The 27,959-nt window shown below is 38.9% G+C and overlaps 2 protein-coding genes across 10 annotated transcripts; one reads left to right on the forward strand and one right to left on the reverse strand.

Annotated features, from left to right (window-relative positions):
* Positions 1-1,084: 1,084 nt before the first annotated feature.
* LOC144654380 (uncharacterized) lies at positions 1,085-11,044 on the reverse strand. 9 transcript variants are annotated; one of them, XM_078514515.1, is made up of 4 exons: positions 10,884-11,044; positions 3,703-4,066; positions 2,924-3,027; positions 1,085-2,254 (listed from the first exon to the last, which is right to left on the reverse strand). In XM_078514515.1, exons 2-4 carry the CDS (start codon positions 4,055-4,057, stop codon positions 1,778-1,780), a joined length of 936 nt encoding a protein of 311 aa, XP_078370641.1. In that variant the 5' UTR covers positions 4,058-4,066; positions 10,884-11,044; the 3' UTR covers positions 1,085-1,777. The 9 variants fall into 9 exon arrangements, with proteins under 9 accessions (XP_078370641.1, XP_078370640.1, XP_078370643.1 ...); XM_078514514.1 differs by lacking the exon at positions 10,884-11,044 and adding an exon at positions 9,381-9,573; XM_078514517.1 differs by lacking the exon at positions 10,884-11,044 and adding an exon at positions 9,210-9,340.
* An 8,671-nt stretch (positions 11,045-19,715) lies between these two features.
* On the forward strand, positions 19,716-26,245 carry LOC144654444 (uncharacterized). Its single transcript, XM_078514597.1, has 8 exons — positions 19,716-19,862; positions 21,997-22,048; positions 22,582-22,685; positions 23,234-23,315; positions 24,388-24,434; positions 24,677-24,739; positions 25,007-25,081; positions 25,586-26,245. Exons 1-8 carry the CDS (start codon positions 19,860-19,862, stop codon positions 25,673-25,675), a joined length of 516 nt encoding a protein of 171 aa, XP_078370723.1. The 5' UTR covers positions 19,716-19,859; the 3' UTR covers positions 25,676-26,245.
* The last annotated feature ends 1,714 nt before the right edge of the window (positions 26,246-27,959 follow it).

Genomic DNA, 27,959 nt, shown 5'->3' on the forward strand with positions numbered 1-27,959 from the left:
AGAGCTTTTGCCAGCCAGCAAGAAAAGGGCGCGAACAGTTGAATGGTTTTCAGTTCTGATTGGCTGGCTTCGTTATTTTCTTGTTTCTGATTGGTCCACGGCAGCGGGCTAAAATATATTTTAGCCCGATGAAATGATTATAATTTGCGTTTGCTTTGGTTTTACATTAGTACGTTTAGGGATTGGTTTGAAAATCTCGTGCCACTTTCTCAGCCTATCAAAACTAAAACCAAAACCAGTCGTCTCTCTCTCAGACACGTTTTCCCGCGCTTCCTTTGTGATTGGCTAGAGTAATTACTTTGCTTTTGGTTTCACCGTTCCCATAATACATCTTGTTTTCCCCAAAAAATTTTGCATAAGCATTGTTTTCAATTTCTCTTGGGATTTACAATGACGTACAATCGTCCCAAGAGAAATTGAAAACAATACTTATGCAAAAATTTTGGGGAGTAAACAAGTTGTATTATGGGATCGTGAAAAAAACGAATTTACTTTCGTAGCATCTACGAGGGTTTTAGAACTTAGTCTCCCTCGCAACAATTATTTAAGTCATGCAAAATAACGGCTACGTTGTTGAGGTCGTCACGCAGCTTTAAACTTCCAAAAAATGCCCGCAGAGAAGGCTTCAAGACCCGGGGGGTACCCAAACAAGTTTTGTACGGGGAGGCTCCACCCCGAGCTCTTACTCCTTACCCTTTTATATAACATTTTGCCAGAAATTGTACCCCTTTCGTATACTTTTTAATGAAAAAGGTACCCCTTTCATATACTTGAAAGACATGGTATAGACTAAGAACATGTTCATTTTCATGTAGCGCTTAATAAATTGAAATAATACAGCCATAAATTGCATCTGTTCGAAATATTTTAATTAAAGGCCCTTTGACAAACCTAAATGACAGATTTCCATACCCTTTCGTATACCTAAACTTGTGAAATCCCTACCCTTTTATATATCTGAAGCCTGAATAACGTACCCCTTTCGGGCGGAGCCTTCCCGTATAGGCCATTATAGGGAGTACCCCCCCCCCCCCCGGGGGCTTCAAGGTTTAAAAATATTTTAGCAACTTGCAAGGTACCACAATTTACATTGAAAAAGGAACCTATTTATTTGATTGAAATACACATCCTTCTATAATTCAATAAATTGTATTCTTTCAAAGAATTACAATAACATCTTAATAAACTTAATAAATTAAATAAGCTTTTAATTTAAACTAACAGCAATGCTCGGCACGAAGGGACTAATGAAGAAAATTGAATGACACGTGAGTAAACTGAAATGTTGCCACAGCGTGACATTTTGAAAAACGATTTTTATCTGTTAGTACATAGTGAAGAATTTAATAAACCAGTGATTTTTTTTAGATTAAAGGAATAATTTAGCTCAAGAGAATAAGGTGAGAAAGTACGGCCATTTTTTGTCCCGAGATTAACCCCCCCCCCCCCCCTTACGTTACTGTCACGCCAGCTAAGAACATTAAAATATCACATAAAATATCAACCCTGATTTAGAGAGTAGCTAGAACCAGAGTCACGATGTTCTACCGCTCTGTTCTGCGTGCAAATGCAATACCAAGGGGGAAGGGGGTAATTCCCTTTTATTTTCCATCTGCTTTCCGTTTTGTCAGCTCAGCTAACAGTTCTTAAAGGCGAGTCTTTACTTTCATGTGCTATTGTCACTGCAAAAAAGGCCAGCCGCTCCTTTAAAACAAGAAGCTTAGTTATCTCTCACAACCTGACCAAAAGGCTCAATTAAGTGCCGAAGCAAGGCCACCTATAAATTTGTCCCCAGTTCCCGCAGAATCTCCGATAGCGACGGCCCAATGTCATCATTATTGTCAGGAAACGCGACAACATTGTTCGCCTCCTCTTCTTTTAACTCCGCCAGTAAACAAACTTCTAGGTCAAAATTAAGAAGATCGATGAGGCGCGATGTCTGCGTTTCGAGAAAGCGTGACGCGTCCATTCCTAGACAGCGTGACGAAGTATCTGCTTCGCAGTCGCGTGACGTGTCAGAGTCTGGTGTTGATTCTTCGTCTGATGACGTGTCACTGTCAGGCACCATCTCAGGTAATGAGTGGGCCTGAAGGTCTGAATCGAGAAGTCCCTGGCAACGGGCAGAGTAAGCCCTTCCATCCTTGTCGCTTATTGCTACTGTCCAATGTTCGTTAGAATAAGCATAAGACTTGTAAGCGCTATAAAAATCCTTGACCATTACTTCCTCAAACACGCACTCTTCACTATCTGCGTCCTGTGGAAAAAACGAAGGAAACTTCAGTTAGCATTGCGCTTTTGGCATTGTTTAACACAAAATTTTTAAATCAAGGAGCACATTCATGCAAAAGCGGTATTTATTTGTGTGATATATGTTCACTGCGCGACTTCGCGTATAAAAAGACTATGGGCGCGTTTTTTAATGACCAGAATGTGAAATGCGCACTTTTTTCTATTCCGCATTCCTATTCCTGAATGGACAGAACGCCATTCCATCCATTCTGCTCCCAGGGGCAGAATGAACAGAATGTTGCGAATGAAAATCCAAAATAGCGGACGGCATAGTGTGTGATTCGAGGGATGTGTCTCCTCTCCTTTATAGATAATACTGCCAGAACATTCGGCAAGTCGATAACAGTCTCCATGCTTTCTTCCTCCTCTTTATTTAGTAGAAAACCGGGGGGGGGGGGGTAGAAAAACTGCGGCCATATTTGTTACGCAATGTCTACTCATGCCAGGACCGCACATATCATCTCGACTACATGGGCGTTTTTTAATGCAGGCAATCGGAATTACTCCTAGCATTCTATACCAACCATTCTTATGCCAGAATTATGGATAAAAAACGCGCCCTAAGTGAGGAGCCAACGCACGTTGCGTGTTCGTGCTAGGCAATCGCGCAAAGCAAACTACATTTCTTACTCACCGTAGCGCGAAGAATTCCAGAATCATCAATCGTAAGGAAGAATTCAGTTTCTACTCCTGCGATTTTCACCAAGCCGGCTCCCACTGAACAAATCTCTACAATTGCTGTAAAAAGTACGGAACATATTGCCAGTTAGAAATGAGTTTATCATCGTTGATAATGTTGATTCCCTGCATCTATGCAGATAATTTCTTGACTAAATCGGGAATGTACGTCAAGAAATTAAAGGAACAAATTATCAAGTTGAAATGTCCTTATATTATATATTCAACTTCTCCGAAAACAGCAACAACAAGATTTGTTTTACCCCCGAGCCTATAGATAGTATTTACAATTTAATAGAAAAATGAGAGGAATACTTGCTACCTGAAATAACCTTATCAGGCAGCCAGTTAATAGAACAGATATTTAATCATTAATGATATAAGGAAGGTATTGATAATAGCAAGGGGATTTATCTGCACTAATATATCAGGGATTATAATTTTTTCAAAAAAAGGAAAAGCATCCAAATTTGAAATTAAAAAATCTCCAGAATCTTCCGCTCTCCGAAGAAAGCTCCCTGATCATTTTTAGGCGTGGTTTGCACACTATGACCAGATCGACGCACGTTGTTTAACTTGGTCCTAACTTCGACTTCAAAGTTCAAAACGCACCCTGGAAAAGGCGGTTATATTTCAAAACTGGCGTTTAGGCGATCGCCGCCTTGAGAAATGCCGTGACTATTTTACCTACTCCCATCTGAAAAGTAAGAGTCAGGTAAATTGACGAAAACCTACCGTAAGGGGAGTCTTTTTGCTTCGTTCCTCTCACACTGCCGTCAGGTTGAATTGTTAAATAATAACCGCTACGGAAGAGCAGTCGTCTTCTTCGACCACACCTCCGCCCCATAAGAAACTCGCAGCAATCTTCGGCGTTCATATTTTTGGCGTGTTTTTCCTTCCATTCCAGCGGCGATAGAGGAGGTGCTCGCTTGTTCCACTCTCTCTTTAGTAGCTCTTCCCAGTCGGTGTAATAAAACGGATGCGTTTTCGTCCTGAGGCGGGAATTCACCCGCCCGGGGCTCCTCAGGAATGGAAGCTTGGAAAGTTGTCTCTTTACGTCACACACGGTGTTTTCGTAGATACTGGTCATCTTGTGAAGCTGGTGAGAGATAAGGAAACCAAAGTCACGCACGTGCAATAGAATTTATGTTTCAGTGGTGGCACGCGTTTTTGAGGGCCATTTTCGCCACCAGAGTCCGCTATACTTTTGGCCAGCACCTAGGGGCATGGGACTTCTCTGGGGCATGATGTAGGACACATAAGAGCTATAGGAAGAAAGTAAATGCACGGTGTCGTCTTAAAGCTCGTATCGCTAACTAAGCTCTGTTGAAGCTCGCTCTCGTTTTGGTTGCTTTGGAAGGTCGACTTGAAGCAAGTCTTGGAGCAAATCCTCTCTAGAAATATCACGAACACATTCAGGCAACTCTTAAGTCACTCGAGGACAAGTAATGTTAGTATGGCCCGATCCTATAAATCCAGTAACGTGAGGTCATGTAGATTAGGGTCAACTAGGCTGATCCTAAGATATATAATCGATTTTGCCGCTGGTAAAACGATGCGACAAATCGGCCCATAAACAGCCGATCAATAAGAGGATTTTTTCTTCTATGTTAATACGAATTCTTTCGAGTAAAATGTGCCATTCTTTTCTTTTTTAAACTGCACAAAAAACCATGAATATTCTTCTTTAAATAAAATAATATAGAAATCTTGAGATTCCGAAACCACAAGTTTACCTGAGTTTTAGCTTTCACCGGGCCCTGGGCCGACCATAAACGGACAGTTAATTAGATAGAGCTGGTTGATTTCGTGAAAAAATGCTGAGTAACTTAAAGCTTTGGTACTAGAATAATACAGCTAGTTTTCAATGCGCAAAGAAGCTCAAAGATGGGTTGTAATGCAATTTCCAGTCGACAAACTGATAAACCATCGATTATATACATATTTGTACACTGATATAACAGTAAACACGACTTTTGGAATATTGTGATAGTTTACCTCAAAAAATAGACGTGCTTGACTACTGGTGCAGAGCGATCACGAGAAACTGAGATACGGTGTAGTTATGAGTAATTTAGCCGGGCTGTACGAGACATATCATCGCTGATAACACATCTATTCATTTATGGCTTACATGACCGTCTAAAGATAATCTTTAGACGTCGTCTTAATGGAAACGATATAAGGTATTTATTTTGATGACACTTTAAGCGCGTTGAAAAGAAGCTCTTAAAAAAATCTGACTAAAAATAACTCAAGAGCAGCTTAGAATAGCCTACATCAAAGAGCAAACCGTGTACTAGCATAGAATGCAAATCTAAAGCATAATTTCCTTATGTTTCCTAATCCTGCTTCATAAACTCAGCCGTAATATTAAACTAAACAACGAGACACGCTTACAAAACAAAAAGACCAAAGAAAAAAGTTGAGCCGATTTTACCGTCTTATAAGCTACAACACGAAAACCTTACGATATATCTTGGTGAACAATGCTGTCAAACAAAATACCAAATATTGATTGTTTCAATGTTGATATATTTACACAGGCGCTAGTAAAATACTTTGTCTAGCGGTTACACAGGTTTCTAGACGAATATAAAATGAATGATATAAATTTCGGTACCTGTGGATCTCATTTCTTGGGTATTCCTTTTTGTAAAAAGTAGCCAGAATAAAATGACTTTTGGTGATGTTATCTGGCGAGCACTACAAACCTCTACGCACAACGCTAAGATGGCGTTTTATGCAGGAAGCACAAAGTTCATTCTCAAACTTGCCAGAAACCGCCAATTAAATTTACATACAGGATACCCAAAACGTTTTGCGTCAATCAAGGCAGTCACTTGTCACATACTCGAGACAGTCAATCATCAAATATTTCTACAATGTTGAGAGATTTTGACCAAACCGGTTTGCCGTTTTAGTGTTACAACGCATTTTTATTGTTTAAAATTTATCATTTTTATACAGTGTCGCTTGTGGTTTATGTTTGCGTCAGTAGCTAACGTTCGGAAACGATTCCGTGCCAGCGGGGCTCTGTCTCGAATTTAACTCGGCCGGAAAAAAATGTTGGCCTTGAACCTTGCATACCACAAGGGCGACGTGATCAACGCCATTGGAGTTTAACATGTCAGAAAAAGCAAGAAAGAAGAGAAGAAAGGCTCGAGGCTATTAACAAGAGGCTTTTGTGTCCGTAGGATGACTAGTCCAACCATATAATTGATTTGCAGTTAAACAACGCAGAAAAAGGGATGGAGTTTTTGAGGCCAATATCTTTGACCCGCATTGAGTGCGAGCAACCGTAAAAACGTGTACTGGCTAACACAAAGCATTACTGAACCCTAAAGCTTGTAGACTACACACTGCATGACAGCCCAATATCGTTTTTTAGCAGATACTGGACTTTTTCGTTGATGTTTTCAACTCGTTCCAAAATCTTGACATTCGTGTCAACGGAATTACTCAGGTTTTATAAAGCACTTGTGCGGTTGCGTTGGTTTTGCACGATCGGGGCGCGCACTAAACAGATTACAGCACCGAGCGCGCGTGCAGTAACATTTTATCTTTTTGCTTCCGTGACAAAACAGAACGATTCAAGGATTAGGGTTAGTTTATATTAGCAAAGTGCTAAAAGAGTGCTGGACGCGGATATGTTGAGTTCTCTGGCGCCGTTGTTAGATCGGACCATGCAAACTAAAAACAAAATATATACGATCAGTTTATCTCTGAATCGCCACGAAATGATTTAAAACTAGACACAAAAATGTATTATCTATCAACAGACTTAAACGATATAGCCAATCACACTCATTAAAGCCCCTGAATAAAAATTGCCACCCCGCAGCTTTTACAAAGACACACGCTGGCATATTTCGCGCGCAATCTTTGAAGGCTAGAAAATCGCGTCAACGAATTTTGCTAACATAAATCTAAGAAATTCAAATGAAATTAAGAACTTTGTATACAGTATTACCTTTCAGCTGAAGATACGTGCTTTCGAAGGCCTACAGGTGCAAAGGTGAGCCTTTTTTAATCACTCTTAGAGTTTTAACTTATGACCAATAAATAGCGATTAGCAAGTTTTGTAACCCTATTATGAAACCGTAAAAAATTGACTTTTAAAAACTCAAGGATTGACCCCACACGCAAAAATACATCAATACATCCATTCAGCTTTTTATCACGAATACTGTCGAATAACCTCCCAGCAAGTTACCGCAACAAATAAAACAGACAAACAAGAGCTAACTACAATTTACCACAACAATAAACAATTTGAACAAGTGTGTTATTTTGTGTTTGATTTATCGATTATTAACTCACCGGCAATCTTCTATAAGTCAGTCAACCCTTTTATACGGCCACGAAAACATGCACTTGTTCATCATATAAGCTAAGGAAGAGTCACGTTTGTTTTCGGTGGAGGAAATGATATTACAATTTCATGTCACAATATATAGGCGCAAGACTCATTAATTTTGTTAGACAAAAAGCCTGGGCACACTTCCTACAATTGCTGATTGAGCCTTTATTGCGCCCTTCATCAGATATTGTCGTCCGCTATTATATTAATCAACAATCGTGAATTCACGCGATTCCTTTAGAAATTGTAGAAAAAAGTGACAATTTAGATAAAATTGCTAACTTCTAGTCGATTGTTGTTATTGTTGTTGTTTATAGTTCTGGTTGTTTACAGGTTTTGATGTTTACCTTTCTTGCAGAAACTATTTGCTATACCAAAATTTCTTTTATAAGTCTTCCCTCGTTACCAAACTTTCTTTTACAACGGCTAAAGTTTTGCAACTATAAAATAGAACGTCTGCACTGCACGTTTATCTGTGTTACGCAACAGGTCTCTAACCTTTATAATCGAGACATCCACTTGCAAGGGGCAGCGAGCCATTAAAACTGAACTTGCAACAGTCTTGCTAGTGATTCAGTGTAAATCTTGTTTGCTCTCTGGCAAAGTTTCGCCAAGCGTAGCCTGTGGGTGGCAGGCGTTTCTTGCTATATAAACATGTTTATTCATCGAACGTGACCAGTATACTTAAGCGTGTGTGTGAAAAAAGGATTTGTCATTGAGAAACAATACAATTCAGTGAAAGAACGGGAAATAATCAACCGTGAAAAGCCAGTATTATGCATAAATGGCAAAGGATTACGAACGCTAAAGAAAACAACATCGGTTGTGTCCGACCAATCATTGTTTCGCATAATGTCTTCGTTTGTCAGGCAAAAATTAAATCTCTTAATAAAAATGATTGATCGACAAAATGTATTCCTAGTTTTTGTTTCAATGATGGTTTTGACCCTCTTTTAATTTCATATTCTAAAAATCGTCTTTTAAAGATCTTGCCACATGGTGATAGCAATTGTACTCTTTTCCGGATTAAAACCCCCCACCAAAGAATCTGCTAACAGCCACAACAATTAACAAGATTTGCCTGCTTAATACAGCGTTGTCAGGAGAGATAATGACTCGGTCCCAGACAAAATACACCACAAGGAGTCATATTTTAGCATAATAATCTTCTAGACGAACAGGATAGTTTCACCCTTTGCGACCCAAAAATATGAACGTTTTGCCCTAATTGTTCGCAATCACGCTCATTAGAGCATATTTGAGCCAGATTGACATTTTTATCCCAAATAATACACCGCATTCATCCTAAAGATTCGATCGATTGATTGCTGTCCATTGCCGTTAAAACTTTTCTCTATCTCTTATCGTGTGACCCCTTCATATTGTAATTGTTTTCTAATCGAATCCCCGACCGGAGTGTTTACGCGTCACTAATAATAATATTTAAAATGCAAAGAAATAAATAAGGAAACTTAAACATCATACCTTCGAGAGGTTATTCGTTCAAACTTCAAGCGCCTTTCTATATATCGATTGCAGGTACGCCCCTCTACGCCGGATATGATGAAGTTTACAGCGCGAAGAACGTTAATTCTTATGCTAATATAAAACGCGACCATAGCGTTCAGCGACGCGTTTAGTGACACTGTTGTTTTGTTTGCAAACCACAGAATATTTTGCGGTTCACGTAGCATTGTTCAGTTGAACAAAGTCACGGTATTAAAAATTGGCCCAAGGGGTTTGCAAAATACGACGCCGTATAGACCCGACGTGTGGTAGATTTTGGACCTTTTGTTATCAATCATCTGCGGTATATATAGTTTATCTTATCTCTGCTTAGTAGACAATGGATTTCCCAAAAGAAGAATCAAGAAAGTACCTCTTAATAGCGCGTTGAAGACGTGAAAGCCACGGCGAAGACTTCGTGCTTGATGAAAGCGTCGAGATTTATAAACGAACAATATCAAAACCCTGTTATACATGATGTTCTCAGACGCGCTTGGACATGCACTATCGTTGACACGGCACTACGAAAAACTCCTAGGCTTACCTTTCTAAACTGACAGGGAATCACGTAGACTTCAGTGTAATGCGTATACGAATTCAAGAATCTTTTTCCGCCGTTCAGTTATATTCCGGCAGACATCAGGTCTTATAACAGACTAGGGAATCACCCCCTCACAGGGTTTCTACAAGGTTGCCCATAAATATTACTTGTTGACAGATGTCTGTTGAAATGCGTCGCCTTATCAGTTTTCAACGCGTCCTGTCAAAAGCTTTATTGATAGTCGTCTTTTGTTGGCGTAAATTACTTCAATTAGCACGTGTCTTGTTGGTGCAAGAAAAGAGATCGAATGACGGCTTTATGTAAGCCAGGCCCCAAAACTCGCCATTGTTTTCGTTTTCAATTATTTGTTTTCCTTGAATCCAGGTTGGTAATAGCTCAGCGTTGAAATATTGCCACTATTGAAACCAAAAACGTTTAGACGAAAAAAAAAAAAAAAAAAAAACAATAGGCAAGTCATATCGTTTTAAACGAATTCGTTCTTGTGGGCAGCAGTATAAATATTTGGACTCGGTCGTGAAACCGCCACTGTTTTTATATAGTAACAATTTCATATAAGCCAACTCATTCAGTCGCTCCTAGTACTCCTCTTATTCTGTTTTCTAAGATCAGTTCTCGTTAGAATTCGTACACCTCTTAAAAAACTTTCAGAGTCTAAACCAAAAATACGGCTATTCATTCACTGAAGAGGTTTCTATAATTAGACCCTAGACTAAATTTTTTAAAAAATTGACCTTTGAATAACCCGCGTTATAATGCCTTTAATATTACGGACAACACATTGTCCCAGAGGTTCAGTTTGAATTTCACTTTCATACCAAACACGCGATGCGACCCGGCGGTCAATATTCAGGGCGGAAATAACCGTGAGGAAACGGTGGAGGCATTTTCTATCGATTAGAGTACGGAGTCCGGAGTTCTTTTGCCAAAACATCATAGCTATATCCTGATACAAGGTCTTACAAAGTCACTATAAACGAAATCCTTAGAAAAATATGAATATAGTGGCTAATTTAGTGCCGTTTATAGGGAATATAATTGAAATGATAAACGGGGGTATGGTGTCGTTTACATATTCCATAATAATAATGAGATTTGAAAGCTTTCGTGAAATAACTACTCACTAAGATGTTTACGACCGGAATTTGTATCATGTAAATCAATGGAAATTCCGGAGAAAAATAATGGAATATTAAAATGTTACTTGTTTCAGTTTCCCATAGTTTGTGGCTTTAGTATAAAACTGCAAATTTCGCCTCGCTGAATTATGCTTGTCGTGTGATTTTAACTTAGCTAGTTTTGTTATTAAAACTTTTAAAACATTTTAACTATGGCAAATTAAAACCCAGACAAAATACATGAGATAAAATTGAAACTAAAAGCCCCACCGCGTGCTTTTCACTCAGTTGCGCGGCTTGTTTTAAGCTCAATAACTTTATCCCATTTTTGTGCGGTATTAAACAAATTAAACCAAAATTATAAGCTTACCTTTCGAGGCTAAACTGATTTTAAACTCTGAATCGAATAACGCGGCTTCTCCGCTCAACTCGTGGTCCAATGCAACTACTCTGAAATATTGCTCAGCGGTTTTTGATGAACTAACTTTTCCTGCTCAAGCAAGTAACCCCTTCACAGGTGGAGAACAATTTCCTGTATGTGCGCATATGGATTTGGTTACATATTATTTATTTCCTTTCGCGCCGGTCCGTGTGTTTATTCAGGGATTCGCTTTTCAAGATTAGAAGAGAAAAAATTTCCGTCACATTTTGGTTTTTCATTCGTCGGTACAAGATCAAACCGGATAGCCACACAGCATGACAGGTCAGAATCACAGAATGTCCAAAGCCGTGAAATAAAGATTATTTTGTAAGCTGTTAGGCAGCGTTCCAAAATCCTAAAATAAACCATGCAACTGTAGTCTCGTGACTAGGCCCTCTGTCTGACTGGCGGTGTACAAAAAAAATTTTACAATGTGCGGGAATTTCAAACCCCCGCTTTCCGGCCACAATCCAAACCCACACAATAGAATTATGAAATCATGGCACTCGAGTTCTTAGCAAAGCCATGGGCTTCTGTTATTAAAATTCATAAGAACAATCCAATTTTCCTTGTAACATTGAAAAACAAACACAAATATCAACATTTGTAAAATATTTCCGATCCTTTCATATAACTTTCTGGTACAAAGAACAGATAATCATGAGATGTGACATGACCTTATAGCGGCGGGGTACGCGGTACGTCAAATTTTGCCTGGTGTAGGAGTTGAAAAAAAAAACGAAAATTGTCGTGACATCATTTGTCCAGCTCATGTGCATTTATTTCCGATTTTAATTTTTGATAAACCAAGAAAATATGTTTCTCTCTCTATACTTTGATAAAGATCATTACCGCGTCTAATTTCGCCTCCTTGAGTTGTACTGAGAAAACCCCCTCAACAGTTATAGGTTCTCTATCTCTATTCGGGGTCTCTAGGACCTTAACGTTATCATTGACTGCATTGAGAGCCGGACTGACTTTAAGACATAGAAATGGAGCCTTTAATATATTCTTCTTTCTATGCTCTCTAGAATGTGTGTTTATGAGGTAGACCAATTTCACCACTTTGAAGTTCAGTGCTGTAGTGACGTATAATTAAAACTTGCCAATTTATCGATGCCGATGAGAGAATACATTTTGATCCATATTAATCAAGAAATATCCTAAATGCCACTTTAAAGTTTACGTAAATGAGACCCAGCTACAACACAACTAGCTAGTTCACTTAATATACCCAAATCTTCTTTTGATATATTATATAACTGTTATCGATCCATATATTGCTATTCCATTATATTGCAATTAATCATAATTATCACCCAATCCAACGGGTTTACTTTAGCTGGCCAATACAGGTTTGTCGACGAAAGTACTTCGTCATGTTTAAGGGTCACACGAGGGTCAGGCGGAAAAGGAAGTCTTGAATTGATGAACAGAGATGCTAGAGTTTTATTGTCAAGTCCGGGTTCTTTAGCTAAACGTGCCCACGCAAACGGAAATTTGAGAATCTGCGCAGTTCAATGGAATGGCTATCGTTGGCTTGGTTTTGTCATTCTCGCTGTTTTCCTGATGCTTTCACCATTTTTGTCTGTCAAGGGAGTTTATAAGCTCATAAGCTAGCTGCTAAGGTCACTCAAGTGCATCAATGTTCCGCGTGACAGCCCGAAGTCACCTTATTTGCATGTGATAGGATATCCGTTCCTTTTACTTTTGCCTTGACTAAAGGATAAAACACCCCGCCCTTTTCTTTCGGCTCCCTGTTGTGTTATGTGTCCTTTCGTTTAGCTTCCTTTTGTTTGTGTGATTGCCTGCATATCAATTTGTTTTTTTTTTTTTAAATAGGGCTCTTGAAATAAAATATACATAGACCTGGTTAAGCGCGAGTTTGAGTTTAGCCACTTTTTGTACATTCATACAAATCATGTAGGCGGCCCGAAGAGGGGGTACCCCTGTAATAGACCATACGTCAAGGCTCCCTCCCCCGAAAGGGATGCCTTTTTCAGTCTGGAAGTATATAAAAGGGTACGAATTTCATGTGTGGAGTATAGAATACAGTAGGGAAAGCCGTCTTTTAGGTATGCCAAAATGGTATATATGTGAAAGGATATGTTGGAGGTCGAGGCGGAGACTCCTCGTATAAAAAAAATGATTGAGCATCTCCACCACCGGGATCAAGATTTCAATTTCTTTCACTGACTTCTACATTGTACCAGGGGCCAATAGGAGCCGTCAATGTATAGTGTTATTAGGTTCCCCCCACAATTCGCCATCTAGATCGCCTGTATGCGCCATGGGTATGCCCACCTTATACCTTGGTGGGGGTACTAGAGCAGTTTTCAATTGAGTGTGTAAAACCAAAACCAAATAATTTTTGGCAATCACAAAGGACACAGACAATGAACCAAAAAATAAAAATGGGGGGGGAAAGGGGGGTTTTGGGGGAAAAAAAAAAAAAATTAAAAACCTATGCACTAACACAACACGAGCATAATATCATGACCAGGGTGCGTGAAAAGTTTTAGATCGAGAATCGAATCCTACGCACCAACCCGTTATAAAGTCTAAAACGCTCTATCAACCCAATATCGCCCCCATGTCCTTCGATTCAGCGCCGGTTCCGCCATCATGTCTAGCAGTAAGAGACAAGAAGCAAGGCTGACACTACGTCAGTAGAAATGAAAAAACCTTAACGGGAGAACGACATGATAGAGTCCAAACTGAAAGTCAGAAAATGCAAACTCTGGACAGCTGTTTCGACCTGATTGGGTCTCTTCAGCAGAGTGTATGCCGCACAGAATAGAACAACCAGAGCAAAGACAGTTGTTTCTATGTAGTGTCAGCCTTGCTTCTTGTCTCTGTATTTTTATTTTTGGCTGATTAGAGCTGTCGCCTGCTCCTACGTACACTAGCAGCATTTTCGTCCTTTGCGGTCCCTTGCTTTCTATTGTCACCTTGCGTCGCTGGGTAGGAAACCAGTAAGCTCCTTGTAGCTAGACTAGACTCCGATTGTCAATGGAACGCTAACAAAAGTTGCCGCGAACAGTTTTTAGGGTAGCCATCAGTCATTAATTTAGAGTAGCCTGACTAGTAGGCGCCTGGGTAGTTTTTGAGCGCGTGTTTGGGAAACGCGCGAAGGCGCGAGACGGCTATTTTTATGACGTCAGCAGAAAACAAGCAGATTTTTTTCGAAAATTTAAATATCTCTCTCCAGACAAGGCGTGATTTGATGTTGCTCGATTAAATCACCTACAAAAACTGAAAGTCCCGACTAAAATTACGTATTCTAGCTTACGGAAATACATCGGCCTCGGGCAGAGAGTTTTGCCATAACACAGCAACTATTCTTTCTACCAAGCCTACGGCAATTTAGATAATTATTTCAATTTTACTCGCATAACGGTACGGATCCCCGGAGTACGTCGGGTACGGATACGCTAATTGAAAGGTATAAAGCCAATGGAAATGACATCAGTTTGAGTCATTTTGGCGGTTCATTCCAGGCGACTGTACTAACAACTAAATTTAGCCTTTGCCGGAAGCATCTTGCATTCCGTTATTTGTTTTCATATTACAGTAAATTCTGGTCACGGACAGGAAAACCCTTTTACTCTTTTGGGTCATATGCTGTATGCCAAATGCGTCATTGCCAACTTTAATTCAGCCAAAAATAAAAGTTCAAGAACTTAACCGAAAAAAAAGTTTAGAATATGCTGGCTTAAAATATCGATGCGCAGGGATTTTTAATGCGAAAGGCTTGGGTCAATCGAATGATAATTTTCGAATAACGAAATCTCCGATCGAATTCCATTCATTTCCCTACTTCGGAGAGTTACAAGTTCCATAATCAAAGAATTGACTTAATTAATTTATTTCAGGAAGTTTCGTGTGACAGGTTCCGAAAGGGGCAGAAATTTGCCGTACAGTACACATAGATTGCCCAACGTAAAGGCTTGCTTTACGTTTAGATTCAGTTAATGAATCGCATAGGACGGCCGGAACCAAGATTTGAAGTGAAGGTTGGTGGACAAAACTACTGTAGCCATGTGGAACTGCTTCACTACTTAGCCATGTAGTTCATGAGCGCCATGCGGCCTGTCTAAAACGCGCTTTTCGTTATCGCTCAAAAATTTACTGTATGCGGGTATTCACACCGGAAATACAACAGGTGGGGGATAATGATTTGATACCGCGAATTATCTTATGTAGACATTCTTGATTGCATCCGCGTCTACACTCAGACCTATCGCTCTGAGAAATGCACTTCCTTTCGGTGAACAATAGAAAATTGGCTCTTGGCGGGAAGGTGTCGAAGGTTGAATCGATTTTACTGTTGTCTAAAACACATACATACTTGAAGGACTCAACACCAAAGTTATAAGAGAGTGATAATCCATTTTCGTCCTCATCCACACATTTGGGAAGCTCTCTGGCCGTTATGTGCACCCGTGTCAGTTGCGGACTCACGTAACGACTAGAGCTTATTCCCTGGAAAGAAAAGACTAGGGGGTAGGCGGGAGGGGAGGAGTCACTAACTTCATCGAATTGTTGAGTGTAATTGTCTAAGGACGCCGTGAAAATAATTCCACAAAGCAGTTTATATCCGCCGTGAGAGAAGTGTGAAAGATCTGCAATTAATTAAAGCAATAAGCCGGAAGCCTTTCTATTAAACCTGGCGTCTGCTGTAAGCTATCAAAAGATAAGTGTTGGCCCTCCTCGTTGCCGGAATCGTTGGCTAATTTTTGTCATCAGTTGGAGATAAAACTACCGCAAAAATTCCAAAAGTAACGACCCCTGTTTACTTTCAGATTAAGTGGCCATTCATTTTGGAGCAAATTTTTTTGGCGCCTAAGCTGGTTTCCTTTTTGTAAACGGTCGATAAGAGGAATTACTTCAATGTTGCCTTAAACACCAAATTATACACCAGTCATGGAAATGGTAACTTGGGATAGTGGGCTTATAAAGGGGAAATTGGAACGATTCAAGACAATGATTGCTGTTTTTCATTGCGTATCGCTTTAAAGCTTTTTTGTGAAGACCTGTAAAGTATAATTGAAATATGTTGAATTGTGTCTAATTTGTAAGCACCTTTTTGATTGTAAACAATCGTTGCTATGGACGTTGCTATGTTAAAATATCGCTACCAGCCGGCAGATTTCTTAATTTAAGCACACATCAATGTAAAATGTTTTGAGATTGTAACCGTTCATTTTTCAAAAAATTGTCTTCTTATAACAAACTTGATGGTTCTGGGTATAAGACCACCTTAAAGGTCGCCGGCCATCATCTATCATCACTGTATCATTGCACAATGTGCGATGCGATATTTGTTCTAGTTCAGACCTGGTACAGGGGCACCCAATGAAACATTTTGGATTCAATATCTGTTTGGAAGACTTGTTGTCGAGGGCCGTTATCCCTTGGATTTTCTTTAGTCTGTTTAGTGAAATGTCAGCTGGAACCTTCGTAATATGGGAATTTTTTTTAAAACCACCTGTTGTTTTCGGAGCGATAAATGTGGGTTTTTCCTGTGGGGGGGGGGGGGGGGGAAAAATGTTGTTTTGGGTACGGTTAAACGCCAGGTACGATTTGCGGAAAGGTTACAGCTCGCAAATTAGGATAATGAAAATTTGTTCCTTAAAAGTTTCTACTACTTTAATATTCAGCTTGAAAATCCGAAAAGCTTTAACTGCGTTAGTTTACACAAATATCCCTTTATAAGGCCCTAAACGATGCGGGAAAATAATTAAATAATGCTACGACATTCTGAAGACTTTTGAATAAATAAATCAGTTCCTTGTTGGATGCTCTTGCTGGAAGTAGGGTCGAAACTGTGCTTTGATTATTAGTTGAAAGGCCATAATTCTAATTATTTAAGTTAGTTTAGACCAAGTTAGTTTAAGCATCGACGAAACGCCTTGTGAATTTTATATGGCGTACAAGGCGAAGCAACCTGACCGGGGAGTCTGGGAATGAGGCGATTCCAATGGGTCCCAGTCAGCCTCGTCCCCAGGCCATACCGCGCTATGCGAGTGAGCGAAGGAGGACTGGAACCGAGCGCGATAGCGCGAGGCCTGGCACAAAATGGCAAAAAAGTCCCAGTTTAGCGAGAAAAAGTCCCAGATATAGCTCGACGAAAATATACGTTTTTCTGCGAGGAAAAGAAAATATTTCTGGTTCATGAGAAAACTGCATCCCTTTTCAACATTTGTGGACTAATTTAGATGGTTGAGACGAACTTTAATGCCGTTTTTTTCCTGTCTTGCAGAATGGTTTTGGTCGTATTAGAGTTAAGAAAATTATTCTGTTATCATTAATTGTTTTCGTTCACTACTCGTAGTGATACATGGGTCTACATGTATCTAGAAGTTCTTTGTGGTAAGCAAATTACGTTCGCCAGGTACTAGTAACTATGGTAGTTTTATTTAAACCTGAAAGGCGTCGATCTCAATGTTTATAGAGCTAGGGTCGGGATTTTCGACCTTTGTTGTTTACAAATTTATGTGCGAAAACAAAGAAACAATTCAGCTTACTTGAGAGAAGAGGGCTTATATCCCCCGGGTTATACCCCGATGCATGTAAGCTTGTCATTGATTACCTGTAAATTGTTATTTCGCTTTTTAGAGAAAAAAATAATAATCTAACTCTCGTAAACCAAAACTTTATTTGATCTTGTTGTAGCCTGTCTTTTTCTTGTATACTCTGGCTCATTTCATTAGTAGATGTTATTCCAAATCCTGGGCCATGTTCAGGTAATATATAACAAGTATGCTTCAATCATTTTCGTGAATTCAATGAGCTTATAAAATAAAAATTACAGCTGGTCATGACTTATTGCAGATTCTGAGTGTGAATTAATAACATTTCCATTGTGTAGATCCACTAAATAGCCAACAGTTCTTGTCAGCCCAAAAGGTGTGAAAATTTATTGCAATTTCCCTCAGTTGCAGAGTTAGCATTTCAGCTGAAGTTTATATATTTTGCTGCCAATTTTTGTGTAGTTTTGACAAATTCACCTGCTGAGATGTCCAAAAAGAAACAGAAGTGCACTGCTTTCTCCTTTAGACAAGGTACATACTGTATCATTGTGATTTTACTGTTATTCACCGCTCTAGTTCAGCTATTGAGCACTTTGTAGCAGATGAGAATTTCACTCCATTTTTTGGTTATATACTGTGTTTATATGTTTATTTGCAAATAAATTAAAATATCAAAATATATAATGTTTAAATATTGTTTGAACCGCTCCAGAAAAGCTGGTTACTGGGGCTTTTGGACCAGCTTCTTTTTAATTTGTGAGCCCCATTCTGCATTTTTGACAGCCCAAAAATATTTGTATTTTTCCTCACATGGGTACATTGGCTATTTTTCCCATTCCTTAAACTACCACCTTTTTAACTCCTACTTGCAGAGATATTAAACTGAGCTTGACTGACACACACACACACATAAACACAGTTCAGTATACAAAAGTATTTACATGTATTCAACTCTTGCAATATATACTAAAACTAGTAGTAATTGGAATTTAGGGGAGTGCATTTGGTAGGGTGGGGTGATTTGGGGAGGAGGCAGGGAAAGCTGGAGGCAGTGGAAAGTGTTATATTATGTTTTCATATTCTCTTGATTAATCTGTCCATAGAAAATGTATGACATTGCCAGCTGATGAAACCTGATCTGCTTGTACCAACCCATCTGTCTAAAGCATAAGAGAAGAATAAAGCCTTTTGATTGATTGTGCCAAGCTAAGTGGCTAAAGGTCTTTAATGAATCCAAATAGAGTACATTGTATATCTAGAAGATACTCTGGATAATGTTTGTATAGTAACAATATAAATATAACATTAAATAACAGCAACAAACCACTTTTAAACTGAAATGTAGCCATTCTAAACATTTTGATACCAGTCCATTAGGAACAGTTTTTTGTTTCCTTACAATCATAATCTTGTCAATGCTTAGTGGCCGAAATGAATTTGGTATGTTATAGAGTCTCACAAGTCTGAGGTTCACAAGAGAGAAGTTGAATCTGTTAAGCAGCTGAGTTGACACATCACAACTCGGTATCGTCACCTACAGTAGGCGAATTGCAGCGTTTGTTTCCCAGAAAACAAACCACTACACAGCTTTCTGATAAGTAGCTTTAGTCATATATTTTGCTACTGATACTTCGAATAAATAGTTACAACTTCACTTACCTTGGATAAAACTGCGAAAAATATTCGAAAAAAGCGAAGGCAAAGGAACAAAGAAAGCACTCACGAAAGCTCAGTTGAAAGTACTGATGGATTATCAGCTTTGAGCCTTTTATCTTTTCACCGCTGTTGTTGTTGTGTAAGCGAGAAGCAAAAATACTCATCATACAACTTTCCACGAGCGACCACTATTCTATCTCCGTTCAACAACAGAGAAATCGATCGATAGAGACAGCTCCCATCGCCAGTTACAGTTTTTAGTGGAACATATTCTTCAAGCTCTTTAGATGGTGCATAAAAATCGACATTTAATTTTTCTACCTTAAATAAAAAATCTCTAATTACTTCACGAGTTTGCTGGAAGACATAGATGAAGGAATCCCAGCCTAATTCTGACGCGTTTTTAAGTTCTCCAAGAAGTTTACTGAAGTTCAATCGTTGGACAGGCTCCGCCATATTGGATTTGCCGTTTATTGCCAGGCGTCCTAGGCGAACTTTCCCGACAAGCTTGGCGGGTGACGTCACATCCAAATTCGCCGGGGACGACTGGGGACGAGGCTGGGTCCCAGTCTTCTCTCAATTTGATTGAAGGCGGGAAAGCCCACAATGCATTACGATGCTCCTTGGACATGTTCACCGCGTAAAACAAACACAATTTTGTTGTCAAACAGATTTCCAATCGCCATTTCTAGGGATTTAGCGAACCTTTTGCCTTGTCTGCGACATCTGAACAATGGTAAGTAGCTACAGTTCCTATTTTTCGTTGAATCGCGACCGACTAATATTTTCTTTCGGTGACAAAACTTGCAAACAAAAGGCTTGTTTGATCTCGATATTGCTTGGGTCTTGTGCGATCGTTACGGCGAGTAAACACCGGGAATTATAAAATTTGAACCAGCAAAGGCTTTGTATAAACGACTTGTGAAGACACTGATCCGCTGTTACGTCCCACGCGTTGAAAGACGGTTGCATCGTATTCCAAACGACGCCATAAACTTTTTTTCATGTTGCTAAAATGCTCTATTCAAAGTGGAATTCTTCTGTTGCTCCTTAGAAGTGACGCGACCAATGCTGGACTTTCGTTGGTGTTAAACTTTTTGCCAAAGGAATCATTTAAGCTTTCACTATTTCTTTTTACAATTAAAAAAAATCGGAACCCTTTTTTTGCCGTAAGCTCACAAAGTTGCTTTTCGTGGTATTGGCCTGACTGCTTTTTGCTTTCGCCTTTTTGCATGTTGCAAGAAGCTTTTTCCTCATGACTGTTAATACATTGTTAACTGTGAACAAGTCACAGCTATTCATTGCAAGCTGTTTCAGTTTATATATATATTATATCATATTATGCACACCATTAGTGTTTCATGTATAAAGGGTTAGATTTAGAAAAAAATGCTTTTTTGTTGAGCAACATACATGAACATGCCTATTGTAAGTAAATGAATCTATTGTGTGAGCCTTTGTGGACTAATTTAATTTTGAACAATTTGTCAGTTGGGCCTCATTAATTACCCACTTTTCCCTGAGTATACACTCAAGGTGCAATCTTTCCTTCTGGGTGAGCATGCTAGAAAAGAGTTATTGAAACCTTCTATCTGCTCCTCAACTAATGTCATTTCCTTTTTTTTACCCGTATTTTGAAAACTCCATGACTGATTACAAGGGAAACCATTTTGTTTTCATCTTGACAATGACAGAATTAGTCAGTGGAAAGACTCCTTAGAAGTGGGGCCGTAAGGGGGTTTCTCGTGAAACGGAGTACGTTTTTATTTTCCGTGATCCGTGATTATAAAATAATATTGTCCGTGAACTGTGAATGACATACTTGTTGTGGCATGTGAAAGCAAAAAATAAGGTTGTGTAATCATATTTGACTAGAATTCAGCACTTTCTCCATAAAAACCAACCTGCTGTGCAAGTAAGATTACATTTGGACACAATTTGCGTGATGGCTAAATATTTAAGAACAGGTAGTCAGTCATTTTTCAAAATCGTCCTTGCAAGACTAAAAACACTTCGATATGGAGGCTTAAATGCACAAGACTTCCTCGTCTATGTTATTTTCCATGAAATGTGATTTACCATTTTTAATAGTCGTGAACTGTGCGCATGACCCCCCTTACCGCCCCTCTTAGAAAACAAAAAGAAGTAGCATCCCATTTATCCAACCATGAATAGGCTGCCAACATGAAGTATTAGTGTTGATGTATAGTTAAGTTTGCATTAGAGCATAGTGACCCATCAGGCCAACCCTTTATTTCCTGTCTGCGTAGTCATGATGTGACTAGAAGTATTTCTACTCCTCCCCTGGATGGGATGCTAGTCAATTACGGAGATGCCCCAGTATTAAAATCCAGTACCTGTTTACATGTATACACCTGGGTAGTCTAGAGAGGGGCACTGTATATCTTTATGGGGGTTCTTTTTTTCTTTAAGGAAATGTCTAACTGAGCCTTTGTTTGGGCAAGCCAATTGAAAGTGGTTGTAATGACAAGGTGGTCATGCCAGTAGGGTATTACCAAGGGACCAGTCATTGATACAATCAAACAGTAACTTAGTCACTATCATGTTGAATAAGCTACATGACCAGGAAACAACAATAGTAATATTTTAGGCATAGTGTCCACTTGCTGTAGTGGTTTTCAGTAGGACCCCGCTAACCATTCAGCAAGTGTGGACCAATAAGAGCATGCATTGAACCCATCTAGATTGTACATGTAAACTCCAGCTACATGTATAAAACAATGACATTGTTAAGGTTTATAGATTTTGGACCTGCCAGATAAAACATAGGACATTGTCTCACTCTGTAATTACTAACTAGCATGCTTGGGTAACTGGACTGATAATTATTTGTTTATTTTGATCTGTAGGCAGCGTCATACAGAAAAGGAGCTCTTTCAACAGGGCAGAGGAAAAAAACAGGTTTGTTTGTCCATTCCAAAGATCAAAGTTGAACCACAGAATTACTGGTAGATACATGTACATGTACAAGGCTAGCAAATCGTATACATGTACTTAATACTTCTAACTTTTAAGGACCTACCAGTACAGACTGTATATTATATTAAACATATTTCTTCTTTTAGTTTTGCACCATTAAGCCATGTACAGTACACAGTTCATGTATAAAAAGATTGATCTGCTGATTAAATGCTCAATTATGACCCAAAATTCCCAAGGATGTAACTTATAACTTCTAATCAGCAACAATATTATTTTCTCGTTTTACCTGTACTTATAAATCTTGGGAAAACCCAAGTACACAGTACACTGTTCATGCATAAAAGGATTGATCTGCTGATGAAATGCTCAATTACGACCCAAAATTTCCGATGGATGTAACTTATAACTTCTAATCGGCAACAATATTATTTTCTTGTTTTACCTGTACTTATTAATCTTGGTAAAACCCTTACACCTGATGATTAATAGAATTGTTGCTTGTTTAAATTAAGGTCCGAAACCAGAGTTAACAGAAGAACAGAAACAGGAAATTAGAGAAGCGTTTGATTTGTTTGACACTGATGGTTCAGGGACGATAGATGCTAAAGAACTTAAGGTAAATTTGGTCATTCAATTTTATATTGAACTTGGTGTTAGAAGGGTAGACCGTAGTGTAGCCATAGACACAAATGCTTATGCCTACAGTAAGTTGATTCAATTGCAAAATGTAAACAAGTCAAGAAAGGTTCATGACTTTGTAAATATGGTTGTGCATGCAGGGGTTACTGGGGGAACTCGGAAAATCTTTTTTCCGAGAATTTAACTTGAGAACGCTTCTTCATTTACTTTACTAAATATCCAAGTTGCCATTTCACTTAACATTTATCTACATTCATTTCGACATATTGAGCCTTGCAGTTAGCAGGACATGTGTCACTCATAAGAACCTAGAATATGACCTCGCTCACCACGAGTCTCCCATAGCTCAGTGGTTAGAGCGTCCAACCGGTAATCTTGGAAGGTCATGGGTTCGACTCCCGTTGGGGGAACTCGGAAAATCTTTTTTCCGAGAATTCAACTTGAGAACGCTTCTTCATTTACTTCACTTTATCCAAGTTGCCATTTCACTTTACGGGTTAAGTGTAACATTCCTACTTTATACAGGTGGCGATGAGAGCACTGGGTTTTGAACCAAAGAAAGAAGAAATCAAGAAAATGATCTCAGATATTGACAAAGATGGATCAGGTATGATGAGCTAAATATATATATATATATTTAAAGTAATATGATTTTCAAACACAAGAGACAGTGTTTCATCAGGATATCCAAACACTGAGAAGAGAGTTGAAAATATGATGCGCAGCAGATTATTTTTGACAAATTTTGAGGTGTCTCAACCATCCAAGTTTATTTTTTTCCTTTAAGTGGCCATTTGACCACCAACTGCTCAAGTTTGGTCGCCAGTGAAAAATTTTAGTCCCTAAATTAAGCTCACACTTTAAATCCTTCTTCTCAATTTAGGTCGCCAATCTGGCGACTTCAGTTCCAATTTAGTCGCCAGCTCCAAAATTTTAGGTGCCATGGCGACTAAAATGGTCTTAACTTGGAGGGTTGTCTCGAGTGTTGTATATATCTGAAAGTCTCAATCAAAACAAAAACTACAGAGTTAACGGAGAAATAAAAATAAATCGTAAAAATCTATGCTAATTAAGACCAGGTATCCAAACCTCCTTCACGGTTATGATTTCCTTTGTTTTTATTTGGTGAATTATTAATGAGTTTGAGAAAACTAATTGTAAATACCATGTTTTCTCGAGAAACTTGGCCTGGTAGACCCGGCATTTGTTTGACTCCTGCAGTTTAGTCGATCCCAGAGTTTATTAATTAAGAGATTTTTACATTATTCTTGACAGACGTACATATTTCCATTACAACTGTAGCTTTTTATACCTCAAATAAATGCTTGAGGGTCTTATTAACAACTCTTCCTTGGAAAGCTGGTGTTTATTCGAGACTCAGCGTTTATTTGAGAAAATATGGTATTCTGCAAATAAAGATTATTATTACAACAGTACTTTTATTATTATTGTTGTACATTTTCTTGACAATTTGGTATCTTTAATCTGGTCCCATGTTCACCCTGTATGCAGGCCCTTCGCCCTTCCAATCATCTTCCAATCTTGTTTGGCGCCGGTTTGGCTGGTTGCCACTTTCAAAGTTGCCATAGAAACCAATGTGCAAATCAATTCCATTATTTTGTGCATGCCATTCTTATAATTAGTGTACATGTGGTAATGCTATTGTAACTTTTTCTTAGGTACCATTGATTTCAATGAATTTCTTCAAATGATGACAGCAAAAATGGTGAGTTTTTTTTAACTACATGTATGTATATTCAGGAGTCGTGTGTGCATGTACCGGTACATCCACTCTGCTTGTACAGTATATTGAAAAACAGCAATTGATACACATCAAGGCTGGAACTGAACCTTTGCTTGTCACTTTGTGCATTCTTTAATATACAAGTAGCAATAACTGCTGTTGTCTATGAAATTTTGACTTTTACTATAATTTAATTAGTTTTATTTTTGATGATTTCCTTTTAGAGTGAAAAGGATTCTAAAGAAGAAATTCTAAAAGCTTTCAAGCTATTTGACGACGATAACACGGTCAGCCATCAGCTTTATTTTGAAACTTTTCATTCGTTAGGGTTAATGTGTTTACCCAACTTGTGTGTGTGTGTTTTTAAGTGTAACCACCAATATTGTAAGACGTTCTTCTCCAAAAATTCTCGATCTCTAGGACTGAGTTTGGTAATCCACTTTCATTTAATCTTGGAGAAAACAGCATTCATGTGCTGTTTGTTGATGGTGACTACAGCTGACATGTATACATACATGTAACTGTTAATTTATTTTGTGCTTTTCTTAATACAGGGAAAAATTTCATTTAAAAATCTAAAGAGAGTTGCTAAAGAACTTGGTGAAAATTTAACAGATGAAGAATTACAGGTATGACTAATGATAAGCTTTGCTGAGCTGTTGGAGAGTGGGAAAGTGCCATTTGGGTTCAAGGGTGAGGTTTTGGGAGGGGGTCGAGGGTAGGAGGCATAAAGTGGGTATACCATAAAATCCCGGTTATAAGCACTGGGCTTATACAACTTCATAAGAGGTTTTGGGTGGGCTTATAAATGGAGGGGCTTATATCCAGGGGGCGGCATACATGTATAAGCATAATAATAAAAACCATTTCGAAATGAGCCATGGCAGTGTTGATCAAAATACATTGTTAAGTTAAAAAGTCTTAATGAAGTTAACATTTAGCCCTGTTTATTACTTTCATTTTATAGCATAAGGGGGTCTTATATCTGGGGGCTTATAACTAGATCTATGCTTTTCATAGATGGGCCTATACAGTAACCAGGGGGTCTTAAAAACGAGGGGGGGGTTGTAATAACCAGGATTTTACAGTATTGCTAGTTATATTTTGACATCGAAATGTTTACTCCCTTATAGGAAATGATTGATGAAGCTGACAGAGATGGCGATGGCGAAATAAATGAAGCTGAATTCCTTCGTATCATGAAAAAGACAAGCTTATATTAAACCACGGTCCCATTGGCAGAGGATGTAAAAACTATGTTTTTTTAAGTGTACAGAACATTATCTTTCCATCCAGAAGACACCACAAAGATTTGATATTTGTTCTAATGCTCTAAATCAGTTGACAATTGTCATGAGAAAAAAAAGAAATCCTGTAGATTTTTTGACATTGTTTAATTATACTCAAGGCCTGTTGTAGCTATTTGGTGTGTAACGCAATGCTTCTCCTAGTTCTTGTGTGACAGGCCACAGAGTTGCGTGACAGGCCACACAGCTGCATACAATCAAGGCCATTGTTGATCGCAAGCTTAATTTATTACGTTCAGTTATAAGAAGGAACTATCAGTAGCTATTTAACGACGTGAACATGTACAGTTCTCTTGACTCTTGTACAGTTGTCTTTTTCAGGTGACCAGTCTGTCATTCAGGCTAGTCATCCAGCAGTCGAAAAAACAAAACAATAAACGCACTGAAAAATTGCATGGAACTTATGTACGGTTTTGTTGAAATTGTTACGAACTTTTTTGAAGGTACTCCTTTCTTTTTATCTTAATAAATAAATATATGACTTGACTTATTTCTTTTGTTTTCTAAACAATCAAATCAGCCAGTCTAAAGACAAACAATCTGCACCCATACAATTTATGGACCAAATGATTTGTCATGTAACTCCTCTGGGCCTCACCCTGTACCAGCTGGTTTTTCTGTTTTGAGAAAATTTTTGCCCCCCCCCCCCCCACAGAAGGATTTTTGGTTTGAACTCCTCCACCCCTTTGGAAATTCCTAAGGGACGGTTCATTTTTTATGAGGTAGGGGGGGGGGGGCTGGTGGGATTTGAGGGGGGGCCACCCAAAAAATATTGGCTTCAAAGGGGGGGGGGCAGCCAAAAAAATATGGTCTGTAAAGGGGGGTCACTAAAAATAATTTACCGGCTTTTAAGTGTTGTAAAGAGGCTTCTGTAAGTGTAAAAATATCTTGCCAGAATGCCCAAAATGACATTCCTGAGGTTCTGAAAATTCAAATTTTCCCGGGGGAGCATGCCCCCGGACCCCCTACATTTTTATGTACCAAACGCCATTTACTCCACCCAACAGCTTATTGGTTTAATACAAATGCAGAGAACCCATGCTAACAGTTGGCATCCACAATTAACAGTTGAGGCAACGCCAGCTATTTGGGGATATGATTTTTGTACACTGATACATTCTTTAGTCACAAGGCTTGATATATTTTAATTTCACTTCATTATTGTTTTTTTCCTTTTTTTTTGGGGGGGGGGGTCATCGAAAAAAAATTGGATTTTGAGGAGGGCCAGGTAAAAATTTTCGATGAAGAAAATTTGGGGGGGCATTATATATAACAGTGACTATCTATCAAATCCCACCAGCCCCCCTACCCCATAAAAAATGAACGGTCCCTAAACTACTGGTAGTCTGTCTTTTCTCTTAGGGTCAGGGGAGCGCGCGCATTATACTAATCTGCAGAGACACGAGCAAACTTGCGGATGAACGAGAAGGGGATTTGGGCAAGACGAGAAAATTTCGCGCGGGGTGAGCGTGCGCGCTCTCTTGTCTTGCCCCAATCCTTCCTCGCGCGTACTGAACCTTCTCCTAAGCCTTATACTACCTTACAAATTTCGAGAGAAAAACAGACTGCAAGCAGTCTATGTTAATGTCGTCAATTGTTAACTCTGTGTGACTAGTTTTCAAATTCCCTAATGCCTCATATTTTTGTGCATGGTCAGTAAAATTTCCACAATATTATGTACGTGAAAGTCGTGCAAAAAGTAATTAAAATATGAAAATTTCATTTCAAAGAACATGGTTCATTTCAAATAATGCATACATGTACAGTGTACACTTTACAACTTTCACCATGATCCTGTTTTTGTGTTATCACAAGTGAGTCACATTCCCTTTTTGTTGGTTAGCTTTCATTGGTTTTAAAACCCATGCAAAAATGAAAGGCATCAGGGTAGTTTGATGGCCTTTTGTCATAGATCTAATTTTGGTAGCTTGTAAAATCCTTTTATAGCCAGGGTGGCCTCGGTGCAAGATTTTCCTTTGTTTATGTAAATTTTGTTTTATTTGCCTTGTGAGATCAATTTGCAGCACGGTAAGACACAGGTGCAACTTTGATTCACAGAAAAGTTACACTCAAGGTCAATAGGAATGTCAAACATTTATTATGGGAGGCATGGTGGCCTAATTGTCAGTGTGCTGGACTCCGGATCCAGCAGTCTGGGTTTGAGCACTGGCTGGGGCACTGTGTTGCGTTCCTGGGAAAG

Source organism: Oculina patagonica, chromosome 5 (assembly GCF_052425735.1).
Source record: "Oculina patagonica isolate OP01 chromosome 5, crgOcupat, whole genome shotgun sequence".
NCBI lineage: Eukaryota > Metazoa > Cnidaria > Anthozoa > Scleractinia > Oculinidae > Oculina > Oculina patagonica.